At 37.9% G+C, this 24,818-nt stretch overlaps 5 protein-coding genes across 8 annotated transcripts; 1 reads left to right on the top strand and 4 right to left on the bottom strand.

Annotated features, from left to right (window-relative positions):
* The first annotated feature begins 1,588 nt into the window (after positions 1–1,588).
* Positions 1,589–3,111, top strand: LOC111803584 (thioredoxin H-type-like). Its single transcript, XM_023688062.1, has 3 exons — positions 1,589–1,839; positions 2,387–2,509; positions 2,597–3,111. The coding sequence occupies exons 1-3, from the start codon at positions 1,750–1,752 to the stop codon at positions 2,741–2,743; spliced, it is 360 nt and encodes a 119-aa protein (XP_023543830.1). The 5' UTR covers positions 1,589–1,749; the 3' UTR covers positions 2,744–3,111.
* Positions 3,112–3,221: 110 nt separating this feature from the next.
* On the bottom strand, positions 3,222–8,365 carry LOC111803582 (beta-galactosidase 3-like). Its single transcript, XM_023688061.1, has 19 exons — positions 7,989–8,365; positions 7,820–7,915; positions 7,518–7,630; positions 7,365–7,431; positions 7,171–7,263; positions 6,945–7,088; positions 6,764–6,852; positions 6,562–6,667; positions 6,398–6,485; positions 6,081–6,199; positions 5,829–5,993; positions 5,559–5,737; positions 5,323–5,432; positions 5,131–5,240; positions 4,812–4,922; positions 4,611–4,724; positions 4,320–4,522; positions 3,902–4,238; positions 3,222–3,810 (listed from the first exon to the last, which is right to left on the bottom strand). Exons 1-19 carry the CDS (start codon positions 8,160–8,162, stop codon positions 3,664–3,666), a joined length of 2,565 nt encoding a protein of 854 aa, XP_023543829.1. The 5' UTR covers positions 8,163–8,365; the 3' UTR covers positions 3,222–3,663.
* A 3,237-nt stretch (positions 8,366–11,602) lies between these two features.
* LOC111803184 (folate transporter 1, chloroplastic-like) lies at positions 11,603–17,246 on the bottom strand. 3 transcript variants are annotated; one of them, XM_023687474.1, is made up of 12 exons: positions 16,948–17,246; positions 16,753–16,829; positions 15,610–15,686; positions 14,890–14,983; positions 14,565–14,658; positions 13,595–13,668; positions 13,203–13,316; positions 12,748–12,819; positions 12,643–12,663; positions 12,490–12,557; positions 12,142–12,313; positions 11,603–12,011 (listed from the first exon to the last, which is right to left on the bottom strand). In XM_023687474.1, exons 1-11 carry the CDS (start codon positions 17,042–17,044, stop codon positions 12,181–12,183), a joined length of 921 nt encoding a protein of 306 aa, XP_023543242.1. In that variant the 5' UTR covers positions 17,045–17,246; the 3' UTR covers positions 11,603–12,011; positions 12,142–12,180. The 3 variants fall into 3 exon arrangements, with proteins under 3 accessions (XP_023543242.1, XP_023543243.1, XP_023543244.1); XM_023687475.1 differs by having other exon boundaries at positions 11,603–12,008; XM_023687476.1 differs by having other exon boundaries at positions 13,203–13,313.
* Positions 17,247–17,938: 692 nt separating this feature from the next.
* LOC111803128 (50S ribosomal protein L7/L12-like) lies at positions 17,939–21,389 on the bottom strand. Of its 2 annotated transcripts, none has more exons than XM_023687411.1 (2): positions 20,558–21,389; positions 17,939–18,250 (listed from the first exon to the last, which is right to left on the bottom strand). In XM_023687411.1, exon 1 carries the CDS (start codon positions 21,186–21,188, stop codon positions 20,559–20,561), a length of 630 nt encoding a protein of 209 aa, XP_023543179.1. In that variant the 5' UTR covers positions 21,189–21,389; the 3' UTR covers positions 17,939–18,250; position 20,558. The 2 variants fall into 2 exon arrangements, with proteins under 2 accessions (XP_023543179.1, XP_023543178.1); XM_023687410.1 differs by lacking the exon at positions 17,939–18,250 and adding an exon at positions 18,278–18,396.
* Positions 21,390–21,431: 42 nt separating this feature from the next.
* Positions 21,432–23,556, bottom strand: LOC111803127 (peroxidase 72-like). Its single transcript, XM_023687409.1, has 4 exons — positions 23,142–23,556; positions 22,431–22,622; positions 22,187–22,352; positions 21,432–22,088 (listed from the first exon to the last, which is right to left on the bottom strand). Exons 1-4 carry the CDS (start codon positions 23,367–23,369, stop codon positions 21,676–21,678), a joined length of 999 nt encoding a protein of 332 aa, XP_023543177.1. The 5' UTR covers positions 23,370–23,556; the 3' UTR covers positions 21,432–21,675.
* Between the last annotated feature and the right edge of the window lie 1,262 nt (positions 23,557–24,818).

Below are 24,818 nucleotides of genomic sequence, written 5' to 3'. Positions count from 1 at the left end.
AATTAAATTGAATTATGGATATTTGACTTTAATTATATTAAATTACCAAATTAAACTCGTCAATACAAAGATTAGATTTAAACATTATTAGCTAGAATTCATCAATTTCATTAATTTTATCTTAATGTTGAAAAAGCTTAAATAATTTAATTTATTAATAGTAATCACACGTGAACACTGAAAGTAATTGTTTACAATGGGGCATTTGTAGAAAATGTTGCCGACATTTTCAATTAAGCATAGGAACCGCACAACATTTTTTTTNTTTTTTTTTTTTTTTTTTTTTTTTTTAAATGGTTGGATGAGTTTGGTGAGAGGCATATATGCCATTAAACTCGTAGTGTGAATTAAAGTAGCTTTTTAAAAAAAATGGTCAAAATGAATAATGAAAAAGAGTGATCCCGTAGTGGTTGGTCCATGGAAAGACCATTTGTGTGGCTAATAAAAAAATTCTCGCGCTTCACAAGCCATCCAAAGTGGACTATATGATTAAAAGGGAAATTCATTTACCATATAGTTTAATATATATATATATATGAAATAAATGACTTTAAATTATTTTTTAGTTAGGGTATATTTGAGAAATTTTTAAGAAATATTTTACTTGGCCCAAAAATGATGTTAAAAGTCAACTTTTTCATTCTAAAAATTTGTCTTTTTCTATCATTAATTATTTTTAGCTTTTAAATTTTTTTCTCTCGAATTTTCATTTCCCTCTTGTCTCTTCTAACATTTATTATTATTATTATTTGAAACTTTTCTTAAATTTTTATTTCCCTCCTTTTTTTTTTTCTTTCTCATGCCATATCTTTTGTTTACCACTTTTTGTTTCCTCTCTTATATGTTGTTTAACACTTTTTTTTTTTTTATTATTACTTTCATGATTGTAAAAATACTTTCCAAAAAATAAACATCAATCATAAAAGTACTTTTAATCAAATCAATATCTGAATCAAATATTACAATAATTTCTAATTAAATGCTTTTATAAAAATAATAATAATTATAGTCAAATTGTTTTTTTTCTAAAATTTTCATCTAAGAGTGGAAAATTGTCGGGAAGATTTAGATTAGGAATACTTTTTGTTCCTTTTCCATCTTAATTTATGAATTTATTGAATTCATATTGGTACATGAATCATCAACCAGAGTGTTCCTTTGATTCATGTATGAGAATTAGTATTGCTATGCATATATAAATGTTTGTCTAGCATTGTTTTGAGTTTTGAGCGTGAAATCATTATCATTTTGTATTTGGCTAGAGCCAATTGGAATGAATGGTACAAGAGAGACTTGTACCATAATAGAAATACACTTATAAAAGTCTGATGAGATATGAATATGGTGAATAATAAGAAATTATATAATTAATTTTTTTTAAAAGGTGTGGCTCATACAGGTGGATTTAATCACAAGAATTTGACGGCGTTTATGAATTGTAAGCGTGAAAATGAAACTTTTCACGCGCGTTCCAAAAAGAAATGAATAATAATAATAATAATAATAATAATAAATAATAATAATAAATCTACGTCGGGAAGAGAAAACGTTGCATGGAATTTCATTTGAAAGCGGTCCATAAATTGGGGTGGCAAAATCGTGATTAATCAGAAAGAAAGGTCCAATTCTGTGTAAAAAAAGCATTTCTCTTTACCTATTTAAAGGAGAAATTCTCGCAGTGATCAAAATCTGTTTGGTGTGTCGGTTTTATCAGAGATTCGTAAAAGTAGAGAAGGAAACGAAGGAGATATGGCAGTAGCAGAGGGACGAGTCATCCACTGCAACACCATTGATTCATGGAACCACCAAATTCAGAAGGGCAATGCCTCTCAGGAACTGGTACAACCATTTCAATTCCTCTTCAACTTTGTGTTCTTCGCATTACCTTGATTTAATCGCCAGTATGTTCATTGATTTCAATGTATCGGTATTACTTGATTTGATCCGCTCATTGCATTCTGCGTTGCGTATTTCAAACTCATCTTGATATGCTCCAGAAAACTTTTCCGTTCTTTTTCTTTGCTTTTTTGTGGTATGGTAGAAAAAGTAGTAATCAAATTGTGACATGTTTCGAATCTTTCGTGCTTCCTTTTCTTTATTGAACAATCAATACCATTTTTGTCTCCCACTTATTGCTTTCCAAAGCAAAGCAAAGCAAACCAATTGGATACATCTGTAGTAGACATTTACTACATTGAGATCATATGCTTATACGAAGCCATTTCCAATCCAGTCCTTTTCTAAATTTCACCACCAATCATTTTCTCACCAGAATAGAAGCAATCTTCATGTAGTTGGAACTACCTATTATTGAGTTTGACATTTTAACTTACTGTACATATCAGATATAGTAGGATTTTGTTCACGAGTGTTAGAATTGATGCAGATAGTGGTGGATTTCACTGCATCATGGTGTGGTCCGTGTCGGTTCATTGCGCCTTTTCTAGACGAGCTTGCTCAGAAATTTCCCAGTGTCACATTTCTCAAGGTTGATGTTGATGATCTGGAGGTACTATAAATCACAATTTATAAATCCTCCTCTGGATTTTCTCTGTGTGTGTGTGTAGCTTTAGTTAAAATGCGTTGAATGGTGCAGTCGGTAGCTAAAGATTGGGGGGTGGAGGCAATGCCTACTTTTATGTTCCTGAAAGAGGGAAGAATTGTGGACAAGGTGGTTGGAGCTAAGAAGGAAGAACTGCAGCAGACTGTATTCAAGCACATGGCTGCTACTTCTTCTGCCTGATATTCACCAACGACAATTGGGCTCTGAAGTAGAGATATAAACAACTTCATTATACTATGAAACCGCTTAAATTTTCTATACTTGATTACCAGCTCCTATCCGCTCGCTTTGTTATTAGAAGAACACGGTATATTCTCCCTTTCGAAGTGGCTTTTATTGTTTGTCTTTTCTTCTTTCTCTTAAGTTGAAAAAACAATGTTATTGTTGCATTAGTATAATTGGGATGTGGGAATCTGATATTGAAAGAACAGGAAGACGATTCTTTAGGAGGAAGATTTGCTTAATGTATTTTATGGGTAATTCTGATTAGTTAAATTCGATTTGACATTAGAGTCGTGCATTTTGGAATGAAATTATACCCTTCTCCATATCTGGAGGAATCTGAATGTTAGGATCTTATCTTCCAGTACTTTACCCCAAGAAAGGAATTTCATATTCTATACATGAAATAGAGATGTAGAAAAGAAGGGGCATTTAGAAAGCAGAATGTCAAGAATTTTCTTTTTCCTTCAAACTGGCCTTGTATTACAGGAGGCACTTGTCACACCAGGTCATTACAATATCCTGAATGGGGTTTCATTTTTCCCCAATATAACAAACTGAAATAAATTACCTATCTTTCCCAGAACCCATTTCCAGTTAAAATGCCAGGAATGGGAATTGAGATTCACCTCAGGGCCTTAGATTGCAGAACCCCGGGATTTACATACTCTACGACCTATACCTCTAAGAACCCCTACAGCCTTTGGCACCACACACACCCTTGACGAAAAACTCAATATGAAAACCAAATCATCAGATACTAATTGGAAAAGTACTGCTGCTGTAACCCTATCATCCTTTTGCTCACTCTTTTTAATGGTAATTGAACCATGCCACCCTTCATGAGAAGCTAAATCTCCCCTTTTCAACCAATCCAATCAACCCTTCCAGTTGGGTTCGGCTGCCGTAGTCATTGGAGCACATACAACTTCGACCGATAGTCGCTTCAAAACATTTGGACATGGATCTTGCCCAAAGTTAGTATTGGATATGGTAACAGCACATCTTTGCTTCCCTACACACCTCTGTAGAAAGGGATGACAATATGAGTGGGGATAAGTAAATACAGTGAAAGAAGAAGAAGAAAAACAAAAATGGATCTTTGTTTTTTGGTACCTTCTCTAGAATATCATATGACATAGGAGCGTGGCAAGTTCCTTGCTGGTAGCTCCCGCAGGTTCCTAATGGAGTTCCAAAGCTTGCAAATTTGATGGAAGTTATGGAATAACCTGTAGAACACCTAAGATGAACTTTGGGTCTATGTAAATCCTCTGACTTTCCGTAGGTTTCGATGTGCCAGTTCTTAAGAGTTGGATGGAATTCAGAGACGTCGGCACAGACACTAGTCACTGATCTCTTCACCAAACTGATGCCTGTGGGATTCCCTCCGAGTTCCTCAAAGACTACTAACAGATTGTCTTTTGGCTTCAACCAAGCACGAGGCACATGGTACCTGAAAATGAAATATAGTTGGACTATGTAAGAGAAACTCATTCTTCAGTATTGATAAGTTTCCCTAATGTGAAGAAGTTACCATCTTTGTGTCGGCTGGCCACAGCCTTGCTGACACTTCGAAGGTCTAAAGGTTCCAGCATAATTGCATTTATCACAGTTTCCAGCAGCGTATGCAGTCCAGTATCTGCCAATGCTCAGTCCATTAATCCATATCTGACCCTTTCCCATTCCCCGCATGTCTAAAGCCAATGGCTCAGCTCCTTCAGGTGCATCGAAGTTACTCTGCAAGTGAAAATGGTAAGGTTCATACTTTTAAGGGTTATCTCATCTTTGATAGTAAAATCGAGATGAATTCGGGGTCAACAGTTACCTTGTGCCAAGTCAGTGGTTGCGGTGCTTGTGCAGCCAAGGATCCTTCAATCCATTCGACTGAAGATATACCATTTGGAGATACGAGATTCAAGGCTTCTCCTTTCAGCCCGACCTATTTTGGATTTAAGAGTGAGGAAAAAGTTTTTCGGAGATGAAATCATAACACTCGAGAAGCAAGCTGGGAGTTAAGTGATCAAACCTTGTAGGTCCATTTCGACCAGGACAAGTCCCATTTTCCTTGATCAAGTCCATGAAGAGCAACTGGACCTAAGATTCCCGTGTTCCACTTCTCAAAGTGTCCCCCAACATTCTTCAACAACAACAATTCAAAATGTATCATTACCAACAAATAGGGGGAAACCCAAAAAACATACTAGAAAGCAGTTTTCAATTATGTTTTCAATTATCTTGGGGGAGTGATGAGAGCATCATGCTTTTATGGTTTAGTAAAACAAGCAAAAGGTGAGACCCCTTTATTGAAATGGACAACTATGAGAAAAACAAAGGAATAAACTCACTGGCAGTCCCACAGCGACGCTCAGGAGTGCAATCGTGTTTCGTCCAGCCCAAAAATTGACTTTGCCCGTGTAAGTGAATCTTCGATTTTCTCTAGACCCGAAGGCAGAACCTGATAACCAACCCATATTTATTAAAACTTCTTGCTTTCATGATGGTTGGAGGCATCCAAGAAGAATGAGATAGTACTGTACCTGAAAGCCTCCCATTGATAAAGACATGCACGGTATGTCCACTTGACTGAACAATCAGTGTGGGGAGTTCTCCACCGTGCAGGCAGGATTCTGTTGAGCCAATATCTACACTGAAGGGACAAAAAGAGAATATTATGGCCTGTTCAATATGCAATTCCTGTTTTAAACATGTAATGACTTTCATCTAAAGAATTCAATTGTAAGCAAGCAAGAGCGGAAGGAAGAAGTGGTCTCACCTAGTAATATACCATAGGTAGTCACTAGTGTCTTTGGTAACATTTATCTGCTCCAGTAAACCAGAAGCAGTCATTGTCATGCTATCATCCTCGGAAGAAACGTCTTCGTTGTAGCTTTCCCATAAGAGCATTGGAGAATTTGTTGGTAGCATTTCCAGTTGTGATGTTTGAACTCCGACCTGGAAAACAGGTCAAAAACAAAATCAAGGTGAGCCGCGAAACCAGAGCCTACTGAAGTCTAAACTAAAATGCAAGGAAATGTTTCCAAACCTTGGCAGTATTGAAAACTACATTTCTGCAATCAGGAAGAACACTGATGGACCATGGAGGTAAATTATAGTGCATGTTATTGAACATCACTCTTGCAGCTGAATTTGTGTCATAATTTGAAAGAAAAGCTGCACAGCCTCCTGATTCTGATGTGTAGACATAAGCCTGGAGATATTGAAGGTCGAGCCTCAGTAACTTTGGTTAAGCTTAAATGGCGAGAGATCAGAATTATGGACTGTTGAGTAAAAGTACCTGTTGAGAGCTCCCTAATGAAGTCACAATTGGATCTGCTGAAACTAAAGCTTTCTCGCACATCTTCACCGCCCTATGAAGCTCCTTCAAGTGACCATACTTCGGTTGCCTGATCAAGCCTATCATAGTTTTATAACCAAGCAATCAATGTAAGTATTTTCAGCCATCAACGACATTGGAACTTAATCGTAGCGTTTTTTGTATATTTCCTAACTTTCTTTAAACAGCTATGTTAATCCACGGGGGCTAACATGTGAAAAAAACACAGTGGCTTTCTTCAGTCATGAGCTTGTTCCTTTTAGTTTCTCAATTCTCACCATATTCATCTATCGGAGCATCGTAGTCATAGCTGGTAGTGATGAAAGGTCCTCCGGCTGTACGTCCAAAGTTCGTCCCACCATGGTACTGTCACAGGAAGGGATGAGAATCTTATAAGATAACAGTTCAGAACAAAGTAATGCTTGTGTCACAGAAAACCAACCATGTAATAGTTAATAAACGACCCTCCTTTCTGAACGAACCGAGCAACAGCGAACGCCAAATCCTGAACTGGTCGATGGTGAATTGGACCCCCAAACTCATTAAACCTACAGGATTGTCAAGGCAAATCAGAGAAATGAGAACCTTTCAGACGATCAAAAGGTGGATGACTAAAATGAGATGAGAGGAGGGCTGCTACACACCAGCCACTCCAAGCCTCTGTCCACATTGAAGGCTTGTAAGGTCTATTAGGAGAGAATGCATCGCAGTAAAAGCCATTGCATGTATTAATCTGTGACGGACAAAACCAGGGTTTCTCAGATAAGCCTTTGTTAAGAGAAGAGAAGGGCTAAGCACTCCACAATAGATAAGAGAAGGGCTAACCACTGGATCTGGGGCATCCTCTTCCTTGCACATCAACCATGGGACTCCAGTTCCCAGTCCTACAGCCATCTTTGCCGCCCATGTCATATAATTTTTCCCAGAAGCCCCAAATAGCTTGCTCTGTACTCCATATTCATTCTCAATCTACAAGATCAATTATTCGCTCGAATTAGAGCTGCATTTCTACAACGTTTAGTGTCCATTAGATAATCTTAGATATTAGTACCTGAGAGAGAATGATGGGGCCACCTTGGGACTCAAACAAGTTTTCACTTTTCATCATCCCCACAATTTTTTCTGTAAATCCCTGCATTGCTCTCTGAAATAGCAAGAACAAACCAAACAAACACAGCCCCATGGATATCAAAAGTACTTTAGCTAAAGCATAGAGAGATTAAAAAGGCATGCATATGAACATACCTTGAAAGGTTCATTATCTGTTCTGAAGCTAATGCCTGGGACATACTTCAGCCAAACAGGAAAGCCTCTGCAGGAAACGTTTGAAGTTCAGAAACCATTAATTTTAACTGTGGAGAGACAAAAAGAGATATGGAGATGATAAGGAGGAGGTACCCGAAGTTCCACTCTGCACAAACATAAGGTCCAATGCGTAGGTTTGCGTAGAGTCCAGCTTTGTGAATGGTTTTTATGAACCTCACCAGATCATATCTCCCTTCAAAATTGTACTGAAAGCATAGAGGACGAACAAAATGAGAAGGAAAAACAAAAGATTCTTGAAGAGAAGTTCAAAATGAAACAAAAAAATGAAGTTTAGATGGAGAAGTTACAGTACATTGCCAGGGGAAGGCTCATGGATANAAGAGAAGTTCAAAATGAAACAAAAAAATGAAGTTTAGATGGTGAAGTTACAGTACATTGCCAGGGGAAGGCTCATGGATATTCCAGAACACATAGGTTTCAACAACATCAAGACCACCTTCTTTGGCTTTCTGAATCAGATCTTCCCACATCTACAGACATTTCAGTTCTCCAAAAATCAGAAACATTCCCACCATAAAGCAAAAAGGGAAGAGAAATGGGTACCTCAGGAGTGCTTCTTGGGTAATGTATGGAGCCAGAGAAGAGGACTCTCCTCTGCCCATTGATCAAGATGGCCTTTCTATCATATGTCACACTACATTGAACAAGCTGAACACCCAGAAGCCAAAACAGCCCCAAAACGAACATTGAGAGCTTGGAAACCGAGTTGGTTGCCATTCTGAGCTAAAAAACAGACCCAAAACTTTCTTGGGGATGAAGGGAAAGTTGAAATGCAGAGAGATCTAAAACCCACCAAGAACAAGAGAGGCTTTTATTTCTTGTCTGTTCCAAGCATTAGCTACCACATAGCTCATTCCCCGTTAGAACACGGCACTCAGATCCGAGCCTCCGATGACTGCGAATTAATGGAACCCATATGCGTGGCTTTATATACAGCCTCCACCCACCGACAGTCACAAGTGTCGAAAGCCACCACAGTTCACTAACCACCGTAGATGCGAACTACACTACACAAAAAGTGAATTACTAAAAGATGCCGTAACTATAATGACCTCCTAAAACTGGGAGTAAGAAAATAAACAGCAATAAATGAACGTCTTTCATTACGTCATTAAGTTAATATGTCCTTAAGAATGTTTTTTTTAACAGAATTTCTGTGATGAACAAATGTCTTAATATTTTATTAAAGTTCTTACATTTAAGTTCATTAGAAGTAGAACAGAGCAGGGATTTTGACTGGAGAATGATATGAAGAGCATTGTTTGTGGCCCATTTTCGTAAGGAAACGGAAAGATAAACGACATGCCGTGATGTCTCCATATGCCACTGTTGTCTGGGTATCTGTGTAGAGCATGTCCCACCTCTACCAAACACCATGTGACCCCCAAGCTTTTCCTGGGTTTTAATGGCTCATGTGAAGTCCAAAGGAAAACCAACATCCCCTTTGATTCCTACCCAGTTTTATGAATCAAATTTGTTTCAATTTTGATCTTTCATGAACTTCAATTATTTCTCCAATGGAGTTTTTCTCCAATGTTATGCGATCTTGCTGCTTGTCCAGTCCCCCATGCCTTCCATTCTCGAATCTTTCTGTCTGGTACCGAACTGTCTTGGACCCATTAAGAATTAACAAGATGGGGCGAAGTTGTTCTTGATGGGAGCTTAATTTGGGATTAAATTATGATGGGTGCTGACGGATCTAAGTGACCCATGTGTCGCGGCGGTGGAGGAGTTGGCAAAAAGAACTAGGAAGCAGAGCTATTCAATTTCCTTTAAGTTTGTTCCTTCATTAATTTTATTTTTGTTGTGTGTGTGTGTGTTTCTTTAAGCTGTCCTTCAATGGCGGAATAAGGAGATGGGAACCGTAATACACTGCCGCTTTATGGTCCCACGCCGCCTAATTGGAGGGCAATGGTCCGCCACTTGTCCCCGCAGATATCGGCCCTTTTTTAAAAGGTATATTGTTCCTTTGCTATTTACGACTAGAATTTAAAAAAAAAAAAAAAAAAAAAAAAAATAAAGAAATTATTTATAAAGTCTACCAAATAAATTTACAAACCTCTTAAATTACAAACATTTTAAATTTGTGTTTAATATAAGATCTTTCATTTCTTTTTTTTTTTACATTTAAAAAGTCCCAAATAAATTGACGTAGAATTGAAATATTTCGAGGTATACTTTTTGGCATGTTAGCCTGAAAAGTGGCGGTGTTAACCAGAGAGATCTCGAAGTATTCTTTCTGATCTGTAGGTCAGCTCAAGGTTTGAGTTATCGGTTTGAACCTTAGCCTAGCTTCACAGTTCTCGAGATCCGGACTTGGTTTTAATGTATGAATGACCTATAAAGAAATAACAAAAATGTAGGGAAGCAGTTGTAAGTAATGGTTTGGCACTAATTGGTGAGCACTCATGGGATGCTGGAGTGCAATCTGAGATATAATTGGAGATTATTATTGTATTAATTACTCTAAGCCTAAGCTCAGACCATATTTTAAAGAAATAAGAATACCATATCTTAAAAGAATGATTAAGAAGCACATGATGATAGCAAATCAATGAAATTAAAAAAGAAAAGAAAAGGGTTCTGAGTTCTGAATCGAATCGAATCCAATATGCACTTTTTTTAAGAGGCGCGCCGCGCGGTGCTGTTGCAAGTGTTGCCATGGCCTGTCCCTTGGCGCGCGTTCTCCTTGCCCTCAGCCTTGCCCTTGGCGCGCGCTCTCCTTGCCCGCCCTTGGCGCGCGTTCTCCTTTGCCGCGTCGCCCAGTCCACCTAATTGGATCCCCTTCCCCCCCTTTTTCTGTTCGGGCTGGGCTGGAATTATTGTTCATCATAATATTCTCTCTTGGATTATTAAATTTTTAAAATTGCAAAAGAAACATATTTTAAGGATTCGTTAACCGCTCCAAAAGATCTGCCAAACAGGCAATCCAATTATCTTTTGAAAAATGTTAGCAGTGCTAATCAATTGAACTTGAAAGTGAATGAGATTTCGATTTAGGGACAAAGTTGGAGAGTGCTTTATTTAATTCAGTGGTTAATTATTTTATATAGTAATCAGATATAACAATGTAGTTTGGATCAGAGACACCATAATGTAGCATTTACATGTGAATGGACAACATTTGCTTACACATAAATAAATACAACCAATCTCATGCTACTGTCTCTCATTTTTTTCTTCACTTTAATGGACTGCACTCTTCAAATAATTGCTATTTTTTTAATATGTATCTTGAAAGCTTATGTAAGAATAAATCTGAAAGAGAAACAATGAGTATGTAAGAATAAATGTGATTGGTATGAATCATCGGAACATAAAAATCCGAACTTGCAAAGAAAATGGAAGTGGGGTTCTTGGAAATTCTTCAGCGCAGCCATTGATTACGGTTTAGGAAGTAAAGCGTGAAATGAATGGAACAAAACGAGGAGAAGAGACAAGGGCAGAGGTCGAGAAGAGGAAGGTTTGGTGTTGTGAGTTATGAGAAAAAATGGAACTGTTTGAACAGATGAAGTTAGTGGGGAGGGGACTGCTGAAGAAGAAGAAGAGGGCAAGGGGAATGATGGATCAGAGGCACATGGGTCGGGCCACAATGGGTCTGCAGTTCACCATTTGTAGATTGAACGCTGACCCACCTTGGAAATGGCACGTGAACCGAGCCCACTGGGCTGATCGGGGGGCGCCGGAAATGTCAGCCCCTCGCCTCTTCCCCTGTCTTTCTGTCACACAGACGTCGGTTTTATAAAGAAATTAACATAATTATAGTACTAACATGGACAACTGATGCTGTAAGAATTTCTAAATCTCACCCAAAAAAGATATTGGACCACCCAGTCCTTTTCGTCTCACTTTTTAGTTAGCAAAATGACTCTATCATTAACATATCAATGTAGAATCCAATGTTCACATGCATTTGAAACTCCAAGGACCAATCCTATTTGTGGAATAGACATTTATTGGATTCCTTTTTATGGAAAGAACTTTAATCTTTCGATCAAGTGATTTGAGAACGGGGGCCAGCATAAAGAAAGAGGAAATGGGAAAGGTTTGAGCTAATACTAACGATGTTCTTTCTTTGGGGGTGGTTCTGAATCTCCATCAAGACCCAATTCCTATACCATTTTTTCACGTAGTTGAAGAGGAAAGTAAGGAACAGCTAATGCTGAATTGTTCTGAAATTAGACATTCATTTTCCAACAAAGTACAAAGGGTGTCACAATATGAACTAAATGTGTCTAAAATTGCTTAAAAAATGAAGCTTGTTCATTTCATGCTGAGAATATGAATTGGGATCTTTTTGCACCCAGGGCAGGAAATAAAAAAATGAAAAAAACTAGAGTTCCCAACAAAATTTTCAGTAGGTGATAAAGATATCGGATAAGAATCAGCAGGAACCGAAAAATATGTGCAACGAGATGCATTCAAGAGCCTCGTATCTGACCTTGAAGTTGTTCTATTGGACGGCGACCATTTATTCGAGAGCTCAGCAAGTCTTGAAGGAAATTCTTTCATCCTTAAACCGTCTCCTCAATAGTGATTTAGTTAAGAAATGCTGTGTTTTACCTGCTGTAATTTCAAAAGCAGAGAGATTTCATTACCACAAACAAAAAGGAAAGTGATAGGTTGAATAATGAACCGTTGGTAAATAAAAAAAACACGGCAAAAGAATAGGGAAGTTTTTGAAGTAAAAATCCACCTTTTTGCAATGAAGAAACCAGCAATATATCCACGAGTTTCATTCCTTTTGTCTCGTCAGTTTGAGCAGTTTTAAGACGTTTTCATACACAACAAATGTGATTGAAGCCGCAGGGACATTCTTTAGAAGGTTTGGTGTAATTCCCCTGTAAAATCCACGAATACCCTCAAACCTGCACGGTATATAACAAATGTCAAAGAGAAAAGTTTATCACTATGCTGTAGTTTATGGAGTTAGAACTGAACGAAACTCCAACTTCACTTCACAGTGGAATTAGCAAAATTCAAAGAATAAGAGCACAATTGTTCTTCTGGTGGTGTAACGTTATAGGGACAGGTTAATTGTTACCGTGCAGTTTCCTTAAGAACGTGGAAACTATCCATGTATCTAGGTGTACCATCATTGCCTGGTCTTTGCTGCAAGCAAACAGAAAATCCATGTAATTCTAAAAAATAAAAAAATTAGAAAATGGAACTAGAGAGATTATATCTATTGGCATACCTGCAATCGAGCTCGAATAACCTGAAAACCAAGCCAAAGCTAAGATAAACTATGAAATTAAAAACCAAGCCATAGTTCACACCATCAAGACAAATTTATATTTACTTGAAATGGATATGTCAGAAGCATGGCAGCAATTTTAGAAGATCCTCCAAGGACAGCATAATCAACCGAATTCTGCGTGAGAAAAACAATGCACAGTGTAAGAGTTTCCATTTCATGTGGTGAGGACATAATGGAGTAACGGTTTTATATTGTCATGTGAATGTTGCTAATAATTTATAATCACTTCACAAAATATCCCTAAGCAAAGGTGAACAGAAGAGGTTAAGATATATCTCGAATAAACATCCGAGAGCTATACACTAGATCAAATAAATATTTNAATTTATAATCACTTCACAAAATATCCCTAAGCAAAGGTGAATAGAAGAGGTTAAGATATATCTCGAATAAACATCCGAAATGTTATGAGCTATACACTAGATCAAATAAATATCTCTACTTCTCCCAGAACACGCTATAATGATGTCAAGTAAACTTAAGCCAAAAACTTGTACCAGTAATTCCCCAGAACTTTGAGCATCCACTCTGGTTCCTTTATACCTCGAGTTGGCAATAACTTTACGGAGTTCTTCGTAAACTGTAAATTGAATGGCACCATGAGAAACCTGCTGTAGCAACCAAACACATCTATGAATTCATTCCATGAAATTATGTAAACAGAATGTCTTTTTATGTCAAACGTAAAAAGCTCTCTCCCACTCAATAATGAATCCTCAACAAACATTTTATAGAAAATGTTATTAACGGAGCCAAATTACAAAAAAGGGTAGATGAGATATCCCCACAATACCAATGGGTTGCAAAAACTAATTGATATATACGATTCAGATTGTGCAGAAGCAAAAAAATTAGACTGTGAAAATTAAGCTAAAACCTAATTGCTTACCAGCATGAGGCCAGGAACAATCCCTTTATAAAGAGCAGCAAAACCTTCCTCCCTCAAAATGGTTCTGAAGGCATCTGCAATTAAACACGACGGGTATGCACAGAATCAAATAAAAGTGAAGCAATAAGCAAAGCAATGAAACATCAATAGGAGAGGGAACTACTGCTGTTGCTGATGTAAGAACATAACGAAGAGAGGCACTATAAGACTAGCTTCAAGCCTATAACTATTCCAGATTAAAAATGGACCAACAGTGCGTCCCTAGAAAAAGATACCTACCCACACTCCACAACCTTTCTCCTAGTGCATTGACTGAAAAAGTTGCGCCGATGATCAGATCACTTCAACCACTATACGTTTTTGGCAACTAGTTAAAAGGCTGATCTGTATTACGTCTAACTTCCATTATTATGCCCCTTCAAGAATCAATGGACTTCGTTCCAATTAGTCATAGGTTAAAGCTTCAAGTGAAAAGGTTAAAATTTTGAACATTACTTGCTGTTACCAGCTTCAGGAAAATTTTGCGTGGATAAAATGATGGGATTTTCGTAGATGTTTGAAAGACATATAGGAAATCAACAAATGAATTCTTCAAGGTTCCTAGATGGAGTACTCTACTTGAGGATTTTTGTGATGTTTCTTCCTCTGCTCAAAACTAATTAGAGAATTTTGTTGTAAATTCCTGTGTTATGAGTGGGATGGGACTTCATGTTGTTCCCCTCCTTGACAAGTCTAAAAATCAAGGTAAACAAGATATGACAAAACAACTATGCTACAATTTCAAAGTCAATATCATCCCATCATTATCATTATAAACCATTAAACCTTATCATAACACGGTGGTGTGAGAGAGAGAGGGAAAAGAATGAAATAATGAAGTTTAACTTAATTACAAATCATAAGATCTTATAACTAAGGTATATCCCAAAGAGCATATTATTTTTAATTGAATGCAAGATAGGGGACAGACCATATAGCCCAGAATAAGGTTGAGCTTGATGAAGAGGATTCTGAAGCTGCATTCTTGTTTTCACAAGCCAAACTGGATTTGTGCAAAAACAAACCTGACGAGGCAGTAGAACCACAGTTGTGAAAATAATAAAAACTATAAAATCTAAAATAATAAGGTGAGAGAACTATTGTTCTAGTTAGTCAAAGAGTGCAGTATGGGAATCGTTTGACGTTCACAAGCATAAAAAATCTAACGACGTGCTGCAGGACTTCATATGCTTGATTAAAAAAAATGGCAATGAACCAACCAAAAAGAAAAAAAGAAAGAAAATAACTAAACTCACCAAAGCTCCTGCCTCTGCTGCAGAAGCAAGATGAAGAGTAGGAGTCAAGTTCTTCTTTCCATAGTCAGAATATCTTTGTTTGGCTCTGCCATAGCTACAGTACAATGGGGGAAAACAATTAATACAGTTCCAAAGACCAGATGAAATGTTCGGCCAACAAAGCAAAAATTATCAAGTCAGTCAAATGTTGGGATTTTCAGTAAGTTCTTAAAAGGGATCCATCCCTTTCCTCATGATATTATCTCAACTAATGGAAGATGCAATTAAAGGTGCTTTATAGGAGTAATTTTTGGATTTCAATGATAAATCGATTGGTAGTGTTGCAACAAATCAAATTTCAAAAGGAAACTAGATAGCTAAGTTTCAAGGCATATAGGTTTTTTTTTATCCTTCTTCAAATTTCAATAATTTTCCCTATTATTTCGTGGCACTCACATGNCAAATCAAATTTCAAAAGGAAACTAGATAGCTAAGTTTCAAGCCATATAGGTTTTTCTTTTTATCCTTCTTCAAATTTCAATAATTTTCCCTATTATTTCGTGGCACTCACAGGACCAAACATTTTATACTGCTGACATTTAAAAGAGAAAAACAGAAGAACTCATATAGAAGCCTGAGTCAATGTTCAAGTGATTAATGTCAGGACGCTCATTACGTGTTGTCTGAGTATATATGTCTTTATGCTTCATAGTTAAAAGGAAACATTACCCATCCACTTACAAGAAGAAATATAAACCCCAAGAAACAGTTGATCCGAGAACTGCAGGATAGAAGCCCGCATATAGCCCTCTCAAGCCCTGAAATAAAGGAAGCATCACAATCTATTTGGGATGAAGGACAAAAACCAAACGTACAATGTGATAAAGAAATTTCAGGCAAAACAAGTCCATAGCAAGCGTTTAAGTAGCAAGGAAGTTGGGAATATTGAAGCAGAGATTAATTTGGAAGGTCAAGTGTAAGAAGTGTTGAGAATAATACAAAATCACACAGANTTTCAGGCAAAACAAGTCCATAGCAAGCGTTTAAGTAGCAAGAAAGTTTGGAATATTGAAGCAGAGATTAATTTGGAAGTGTAAGAAGTGTTGAGAATAATACAAAATCACACAGAACCAGCTGCTGATATTTGAAGTATAAGCGATGCTCAATTTTCCAGTGGCAAGCAACACATCATAAGAACATTTCATTAGAGAGCTGAAGAAATCAGCTTGTGGTAGTAAATTGCCTCATGACAACCACTTTGTTTCACCAGTTAACAAAGTCATAAGGACAAGAGAGTTCTTCATCAGATGTATGTTGGCAGGAAGTACAATTCCTTTGTTCTTTGAAAAGGGAAAATATTACTTCATTTTAATGCAGTAATTCAGGCCAACAAACGAAATTGAATCTCTAATTCTCCATAGCATTAATTTGCAATCTTGACTACTTTGGCCCGCCAATGATAATGAATCATACCCCGCCGGCCCAAAAAATAACAAAACTCTTCATTCTTAAGAGCACTTCATAGAAAATCAAAAAGAGGCAGCTGAATACATTCGTGCTATTTATACATCTCCAAAGTAATGCTTGGAAATCGATCTGCGGTTTGTGTTTTGGATTTAGGATGTAAATCTATGTCAAATGGCAGAATAATTGGGTCTATCCCAGGAAGATTTCAACCAGAAAGAGTAAGTGGCGAGCATCATTTTAACAAAACTTCTTCTTAAAGCTGATGCAAACAAATTTCATGGCACTTGCACAATTATTGCCATTTATTCAAGTGGACAACCAAATTAATATACCCCAGACCAAAAATTCGAGGGAAAAAGCATTAGAAAAGCCAGCAAATAATCAGAATTAAGAGTTGCAAACACAGAATTTACCAACCTCCATCCGAGCAATGGTGAGGATTGCATTAACCGTGTTCTTGTAAGTTGGGAGATTCGATCCTCTGCCATCATAAACTGCCATTTCGGAGACAATTGGAGCAAAAACGAAAGTTAAAAGGAAATAAAAATTGAAACTCCAGATCGTTTGTTGACACACGCAAGCTAACTTTGAGCGGTCATATAAGTAAGCTACCTTGAAACCGGGTGCGGACGACATCTAGAGGATGCACGGAGGCGACAGTGGCAAATCCAGCAACGGCGCCGGCGGTGGCATTCTCCCACTGCCACATATCCGGCTGCGACTTCGATTATTGACCCAAAACTTAGTCTTGCTTCTTTAGTTCATCGACAAGGACATAACCTGAGTCAGATGACTCGAAGCATAAAATTTCGGCGGCGTCTCGGCGGGAAGTTTAGACGGCGCTTATCGATAGGTATAATTCACGTCAGAGACCGACGTAAAAGATTAAAAGGTTAAATTTGGAAAAAACGAAAAAGTTTAGGAAAATAAGGATAAAAAATATTGATTCTTTCGTAGAGCCTCCATATCTTATCAATAATTAAAATTAAAAAAAAATAAAAAATAAAATGATTAATGGTTTGAAATGGTCAAAGAAAGAAACCTTATTCCCCTCAAAAAAACATCTGACAATGTCCGAAATTGGAGATCTGCAACCACAAAGTTTTGGCTTTACGATACAAAAAAAGCACTCTTTCCAACATAATCTGATGTATTTAAATTTACATTTTTTTAACACAACAATTTTTTTTTTTTTTTTTTTTTTTTGTAATTTGATGATTTACACAATTATTTACTGAAATATTACAAGTTGAGACTTTACATTTTGGAGATTGAGTTGAATTGTCTATACTTTTTAAGGACACTATGAGCATGAATTTACAAAATTGTCCTTTAACATCTTTTTTATTTATTTTAAACTATAAAATTATTATCTTTTTAGTAACAGCTTTGACCGGTATACTTATGAAAAGTTGAGTCGTTACATGATCTATTCTAACCCTGTTTTACTTACTTTTGACGCTACGTTGTGCCAACCTGAGATGCTACTCATGAGTTGGTCAGGGACAGGTTTCAATTACTCTTTTATGTGAGAACCACTAAATGGAGGCGGTTTGAATCTATTTAAAGTTGCTCATAGTATGGAGAACCTAACCCACAAAAATGAAAAAATGGATTTGCATTAAAAGGGGAAAATGAACAGAATACAAAGACTGTTCTTCAATGGGTGGTGTTCTAAGTTATTTGGAACCTACTAATACAAAAGCCAAGTACCAAGAAACATCGATCCACCAATACAATTTCGGGTCGAGGCAAGAATATAGAAAGTTCTGATAAAGAATGCTCTTTATATTTTTGAACCAAACCAAATGAACCCATGCCCTCATCCATCCAAATGAACTTCAAGACTCAGCGCTACATCCTCAACTGCTGCGCTACTTGAAAATTGCGAAAGCTTTGCATTTTCTGCAGCATCCTGTTGGTAAAAGAATCGAATGGAATNTAACCAAACCAAATGAACCCATGCCCTCGTCCATCCAAATGAACTTCAAGACTCAGCGCTACATCCTCAACTGCTGCGCTACTTGAAAATTGCGAAAGCTTGGCATTTTCTGCAGCATCCTGTTGGTAAAAGAATCGAATGGAATTACAAATAAATAATCCCAAGTACGGATACTTTGACTTGCACACGTTATAGAAGCAATGGTGATGAATAAATAACAGATGTTCGCAGAAGAAGTAGCCAAAGCCATAATCATAAGACACAAAGCATGCAGAATAACAGATAGAATAGACCACTGCAGCTTAAACGTGTGTTGTGCTAACATGCTTCAGTGATATTGATAAATATGACTAATTGGCGTTAGGCACTCTTTAGTCTCAAAGTTATCGGAGAAGACTTCTGCTTTAGGTGATTTGGGAGCTCTCTCTAAAAGTCAACTTTCTGCTAATGAACTGTCCTGGTTTAAAAGTCCACGTGACGTATATGAAACTTTGAAGTAAAAAAAATTGATCATAACATTGCCTCATGTTTCAACAATGTTAAATAAGGTTTTTATTGACTTTACTAACGTTTACGGGAATAAGAATATTTCATATCAAAACATGAGGTAACTAGAAGATGGATGGATACATGAGCTTATTTATCTCAACTAGTAATGATTCTGCTCAGAAAATTTGAACACCATATTGTACCAGATATGCATAAGCCATAAAGCTTCTATAAGAAGATGAAATGAATCAAACAAGATGTCAACAAAGTATAGCATTCAAAGGTTCGTCATCTGCTATAATTATCAACTCTAAGTTTATTTTTCTTTGTGCTTCCTAAAAGCCCACGCACTCAGGTCATTGGGTAGCTCCAAGTTACGTTACACTTACTTCTCGTTACGTATAGTCACCAGCCTCACGGTTTTAAAGCGCGTCTATTGAAGAGATGTTTCCACACCCTAACATGGAATGCTTTGTTCCCCTCTCCAACCAATGTGGGATCTCACAATCTACTCCTCCTGGGAGCCGCTGGCACACCATCCGGTGTCTAGCTCTGAACCATTTGTAACGGCTCAAGCCCACCGCTAGCAGTATTGGAAAGGTGACCCGCCGAAGACAGGAGCCCTTAACATGTTTACGAAGACCTCTTAGAGAAAGGGGGTTCGATCCGTAGACTACTTTCCTTGAAGCTAAGCTCATGAACCGGAACCGATAAGACCTTCCCTGATTTCAGGAGGTAAAGCCACTAATTCATTCTTCCTTAACAGTAAACACTCAAGAGTTCAATCTGTCTCATCCAGCCTATGTGTTTGAGTTCAAGAAGGTTCATTCAGTAGTTCAGTCTGATTAATGTTGAGTCTTCGTTTACTGTGAATAAATAGGAAAAGGAGGGAAATCAGGTTAATCAGTAATAGCCGCCCAGGAGAAAGAAGAAATAGGAATCAGACCCGCTTTAGTTCGTTACATATCGTCGTCAGCCTCACGGTTTTAAAACACATCTACTAGGGAGATGTTTCCACACCCTTACAATGAATGTTTCGTTCTCCTATCCAACCGACGTGGAATCTCACACTTACATAACGGGATAAATCTTCTCCATTTCAAACTGTACACCCTTTCTTATCTCAACTCAAAGTCGTAGAATTTCTCCAACGTAGAAAGACTTAACAGTACATCAATAACTGGATAAATCTTTGTCATTTCCTACTGAAAATATAGGCACAATCGGTAAGCTTCATAAACTAAGAAAACCCGTTTCTATTCCAGAAAGAGAGAAAACAGAGCAGATACTCAGGCCACTTGGCAGCTCCAGGCTAGTTTATAGAACTGGATAATCTCTTCCTTGACTACACACTTATGTGTCTCGAAATCCAACTCAATCAAGGACCCCTCCCTCAAGTTAGGCAAATGTACTACATTCTATAGAAATCATCATCATACTTACAACACTCGAGACAAGTTTAGGAGCTCCGGAGTAGGGATCAAATTCTTCTGCTAAGGATCACAGATAGGAACGTAGATTATTTGAAGAAACTCACGATAACGTCTTGATAAATGCGCAAAAACTAAGATAGGTAATGTGGTCTATACCATGACATGCTGAAGATTGTTAGGAGAGGAATTCTACCACGGTTGATCATAAGCTCGTTTACAAGTAAGGAATACATCTCCATAGGCTTTTGATATGATATTTTCTCTAAATCGATGCTCAAAGTGTACCACATCCAAGTTAAAACATGCTACTCGTTCTAATGTACAAAAGTAAAATGAAGAATGAAGGAGACAGTAGTACCTCACTCCACTGAAACTTTGGCGCCAACCTCCTTCATCTTGGCAATAATAGTATCAGCTTCCTCTTTTGTCACTCCCTTCTTCAGGAGCATAGGCGCTTTCTCCACCAAATCTTTAGCCTCCTTCAACCCCAAATTCGTAAACGTTCGCACTTCCTTAATCACCTTGATCTTCGACGCAGCATCAAACGCTTCAAGCTTCACATCGAACGCTGTCTTCTCCGTCTTTTTCTCCTCACCGCCTTTCGCTCCAAGACCACCCTTACCAACACCTTGCAAGCCCCCAAATCCCATCCCAGGCATCATCACCGCCATTACCGGCATATCCTTTACATCCAATTTGCCTTGTAGAACCTCCGTGAGGTCCGCAACATCGAGTAGCGTGAGACCGGAGATCTCATCCACAATGCCCGAAACTCTCTCCGAATGGGCTGGTCTTGATTCCGGTGAAGCAGTTGTGTAATTCCGAGGATTCAGCGATGATGAAGACGCAAAACTCCCCGATACAAGAAAATTTAAATATCGGATGGACGGAGAATCAGAGCAAGGGGTTCTCCGAATCCTCGAGAACTGAGGGGAAAAAATTCGCAGATTTCTCATCTTTGAATTATTCGGTAAATCGTGAATGTTCATTCAGAAAGTACAGTGAGACAATGAGAGCTCCGTGCGATCATGGTTAATGAGTTTGGAGGTGGAATGTAGATCGCCTGCCGTCGTTCAGATTCCGGGAAGAGGCATAAACCCTACCGTTGAGATTCAAGCAAGCATGCAGTAAATTCGCCGGTGGGCTTTTTAGTTGGGCTTCGGAATCAACGGTCCATTTCATTTCACAACATTTTTATGAACACCTCTCGAAAATCTTAACATAATTTTTTTTTTTCTGATTATAATAATTTATATTTATAAATATAAGAACATACATAGGGACCAATGGAAGTCGACAAACACAAACAGCTTCAAAATCAAAACATCGTAGAAATTAAAGGGAAAAAAAAACATATCAAATCAGACACGAAGCTTCAAACAACAACGAAACCCAGAAATATTTTCACCCTTCATTAGTCTGCTGCGCATTGGAATAACTTATTTCATTCTGGAAAACTACGAAACCCAACAAAGTTTAATTGTTGATCTTCCTGCAAGTCTTTCTGATCTCTCCATTTGAGCCCGTCAATGGGGAAATATTGCCCATTTTGATCATGGATTTGGCGAACTGCTCGAAGAACATCTCGCTGTTGTCGGCATATTTCTTTACCAAAGCAGCCGACGCGTCGTTTCCGGTGAGGAGAACTTGGTCGGAGTTGAGAAGCCCTTTGAAACCAACAATGTTCTTGAAGTAGCTGTTGTCGAATTTGGTCGGGCTGACGAAGTCGAGGAAAAAGAGGTTATTGTCGCCGCCGGATCTCGGGCAGCGGTTCCGAAGCTCGGCCGCGTACGGCTGCGGAAGGGTTTTATCGGGCTGTCCATTGCCGTTCTGGTTGTATAGCCTCTGCCGGAAGCTGGTGCACCTTGAATTCCCGATGGTGTGACCTCCTGTGTAAAACAGGATGAATATGAACTTAAAAATAGAAACTTTTGAAAGATTTATTTGATTTACAATCTATCAAACAAGTATTCAATGTTCAATTTACCAGATAAGGCGACAAGATCAACGATGTCAAGGCCCTGGTTTTGGAATCTGTTGAGAATGGTTTGGAAAGTGTTGTTTGGAGCTGGAATGTTGTTGTTGGAGCCACTCAAGCTCGCAGTTCTTGAGTCTTTCCTTCCCAATGGAACCTCCCAAAAGGGTCCACCCGTCTGTCAATAAAGTTCAATATACATATCAAATTGATTTGACCATTGAAGAACATAAAGATTTGCAGAGACAGAGCATACAATGACAGTGGAATCTCTTGCAGCCAAAGCCAAGATATCAGCACAAGAAACAGTTTGTGGGCACTCTTTCTCCAATGCAGATTTGATCTCATCAATCACCTCAAACCCTCTAGCCGAGTTCCTATTTGGGTTTGAATTCTTCTCGCTTCTAATGCTCCCACTGCTGTCCAGTAGTAAAGATGCATCACACCCCTGAAAATAAGTCATTTAATTTAGTTTAACAGCCACTTATCTCAAAAGTTTAGTTTAGAATGATCCGAGCTAAGAAGTTCGTGGCAAATTTAATTATGAATCCATATTCTTGACCACCCCACCAGTTTCAACGAACTATATAACACTCAAGCACACCGTTAGTAAATATTATACACTTTAGAATTTTCTTTTCAAGCTTCCACTCAAAGTTTTAAAATGCGTTCATTAGGGAATGAAAGGTTTCCACATCCTTAAAAAAAATGTTTCGTTCTCCTCTTCAACCGATATGGGATCTCACAATTCACCGCCCTTGGAGACCCGACGTCCTTATTGGCACACCACCCACAGCTAGCAAATAGTCTGTTTTGGCTCACTATGTACACCGTCACTTCATGATTTTTAAAATTCGTCCATTTCCTTATAAAAAATGTTTCGTTTCTTTCTCCAAGTAGATGTTGCAAAATGTAAGTTAAAAAGAACAAATAAGTCAAAAAGGAGAAAGAAGACTAGTAAAATAACCTGAACAAAACAGTCATGAAAGTGAAGTCTAAGGATAGAAGCAGCAATACGAGCTTCTCTAGCAAAAGCCTTTGCCACAATGGATTTCACTATTTCCTTCGCATTGGGGCAGGAGTGGTCATAATATTGCGGGTACAGAGACCCAAAGCCGCCATTTCTGCTAGAGAAACAGAGAGGAGCCAAGGCAAGAAGGGAAAAAACAACGACAAAACTCATAGGTTTGGCCATATTGAAACCTTTGTAAGACCAAAACTCAAACCTGGAATGTTGCTGTGAAAGGAGTTGAAATGGGCAGTGGCTATTTATAGAGGAGACTTTGTGGAATGGTCATGTCTGTTGAAAAGAGGGGACGCGCAAAATCATGGATTTGGTAGCTAACTTGCAGAGTTGTTGTAGCTTTTAAGTTTCTCTCCGGCCTCTGTAAAAGTCTTGTGCTTTATCAGCATGCTAACTATTAGTTTCTTTATATTTTCTTTAGAGAATTACCTAAATTGGGAGTTGTCATAGACATGCAAACACAATATTATAATCCATCAGTTAAATTTTTTTTTTTTTGGGTAATCAAACCATAAAGCTCTCGTGAGTTCCCACATTAGTTCGCAAGGTAAACGAAGTATTTCTTATAAGAGTATGAAAGTTCTTTCTAGCAAACACAATTTAAGAATCGTGAGGTTGACAACAATACATAACAGGCCAAAATGGACAGTATCTGCTAGCGGTGGGCTTAGGCTGTTACCAATGGTATTAGAGGCATACATTGGGCGGTGTACCAGCGAGGACGCTGGTTCCCAAGAGAGGTGGATTGTGAGATCCCACATTGATTGGAGATGTGAAAGAGACATTCCTTTTAAGGGTATAGAAACCTTACCCTAGTAGATGAATTTTAAAAACCGTGAGCTTAACAACGATATGTAAGGGATTAAAGTGGATAATATTTACTAGCGGTGAGCTTGAGTTATTAGAACTCTATTCTCGATTCACTTCCTCCTCAATTCATATTAATTTCTTGCCAACTTAAAAGTTCACAGCTAAGAACGAACACAAGATCAAATTTCACCTAGCTTATCAGCTTAGAGCATAAAATCATTGCAAAGCTCGTAACAACGAATATGTCCATGAAATTTACTGTCAAACTTAGCTGCAGGGTCGAATAAAAAAGCTGGGAATCTTTGAGTTAAATAATCAGTGGGGGAGTTTGTCAACAGAGCAGGTGAGGTTAAAGATTGTTCTTCTTTTGACCCTTTTGTTTCCCTTTTGCACTTATTTTCTTCGTCTCATAATTAATATTTGGGAGACCTTTTCTGGGGGACTTTCAGTCCTCTCTTTGTTTGCTTCTTTGTTTCTAGAAAGTAAAAGTAAAGGTTGAAAGTTCAAAAGGGTGAAGGCCAGCAAGGCATGGATTCCTTCCAAACCCCATGCACCTATAAAATTATGAATCGTATACTAATTATCGTTCTGTAAACATTTAAAAAAAAAAATTAAAGTGAACCAAAGTCCTTATTTGTTCTCTTTAATCTTGTCTTCTAACCGAGCTTTGAGAAAGCATATTCTATCCTTAATTATGAATGGATGTAGACAATTAGGTCAACATAACCAACCAGATAATAATATGAGACAAAAAAAGGGTGTGGGTAGCAGTTAGGACAACCACTTCCTTTGACCTTAATTTTTCATTTC

This window comes from Cucurbita pepo, chromosome LG10 (genome assembly GCF_002806865.2).
Source record: "Cucurbita pepo subsp. pepo cultivar mu-cu-16 chromosome LG10, ASM280686v2, whole genome shotgun sequence".
In the NCBI taxonomy this organism is placed as follows: Eukaryota; Viridiplantae; Streptophyta; class Magnoliopsida; order Cucurbitales; family Cucurbitaceae; genus Cucurbita; species Cucurbita pepo.
The sequence above is the reverse complement of the archived record's forward strand: the minus strand, read 5'-3'. Positions and strand labels throughout refer to the sequence as shown.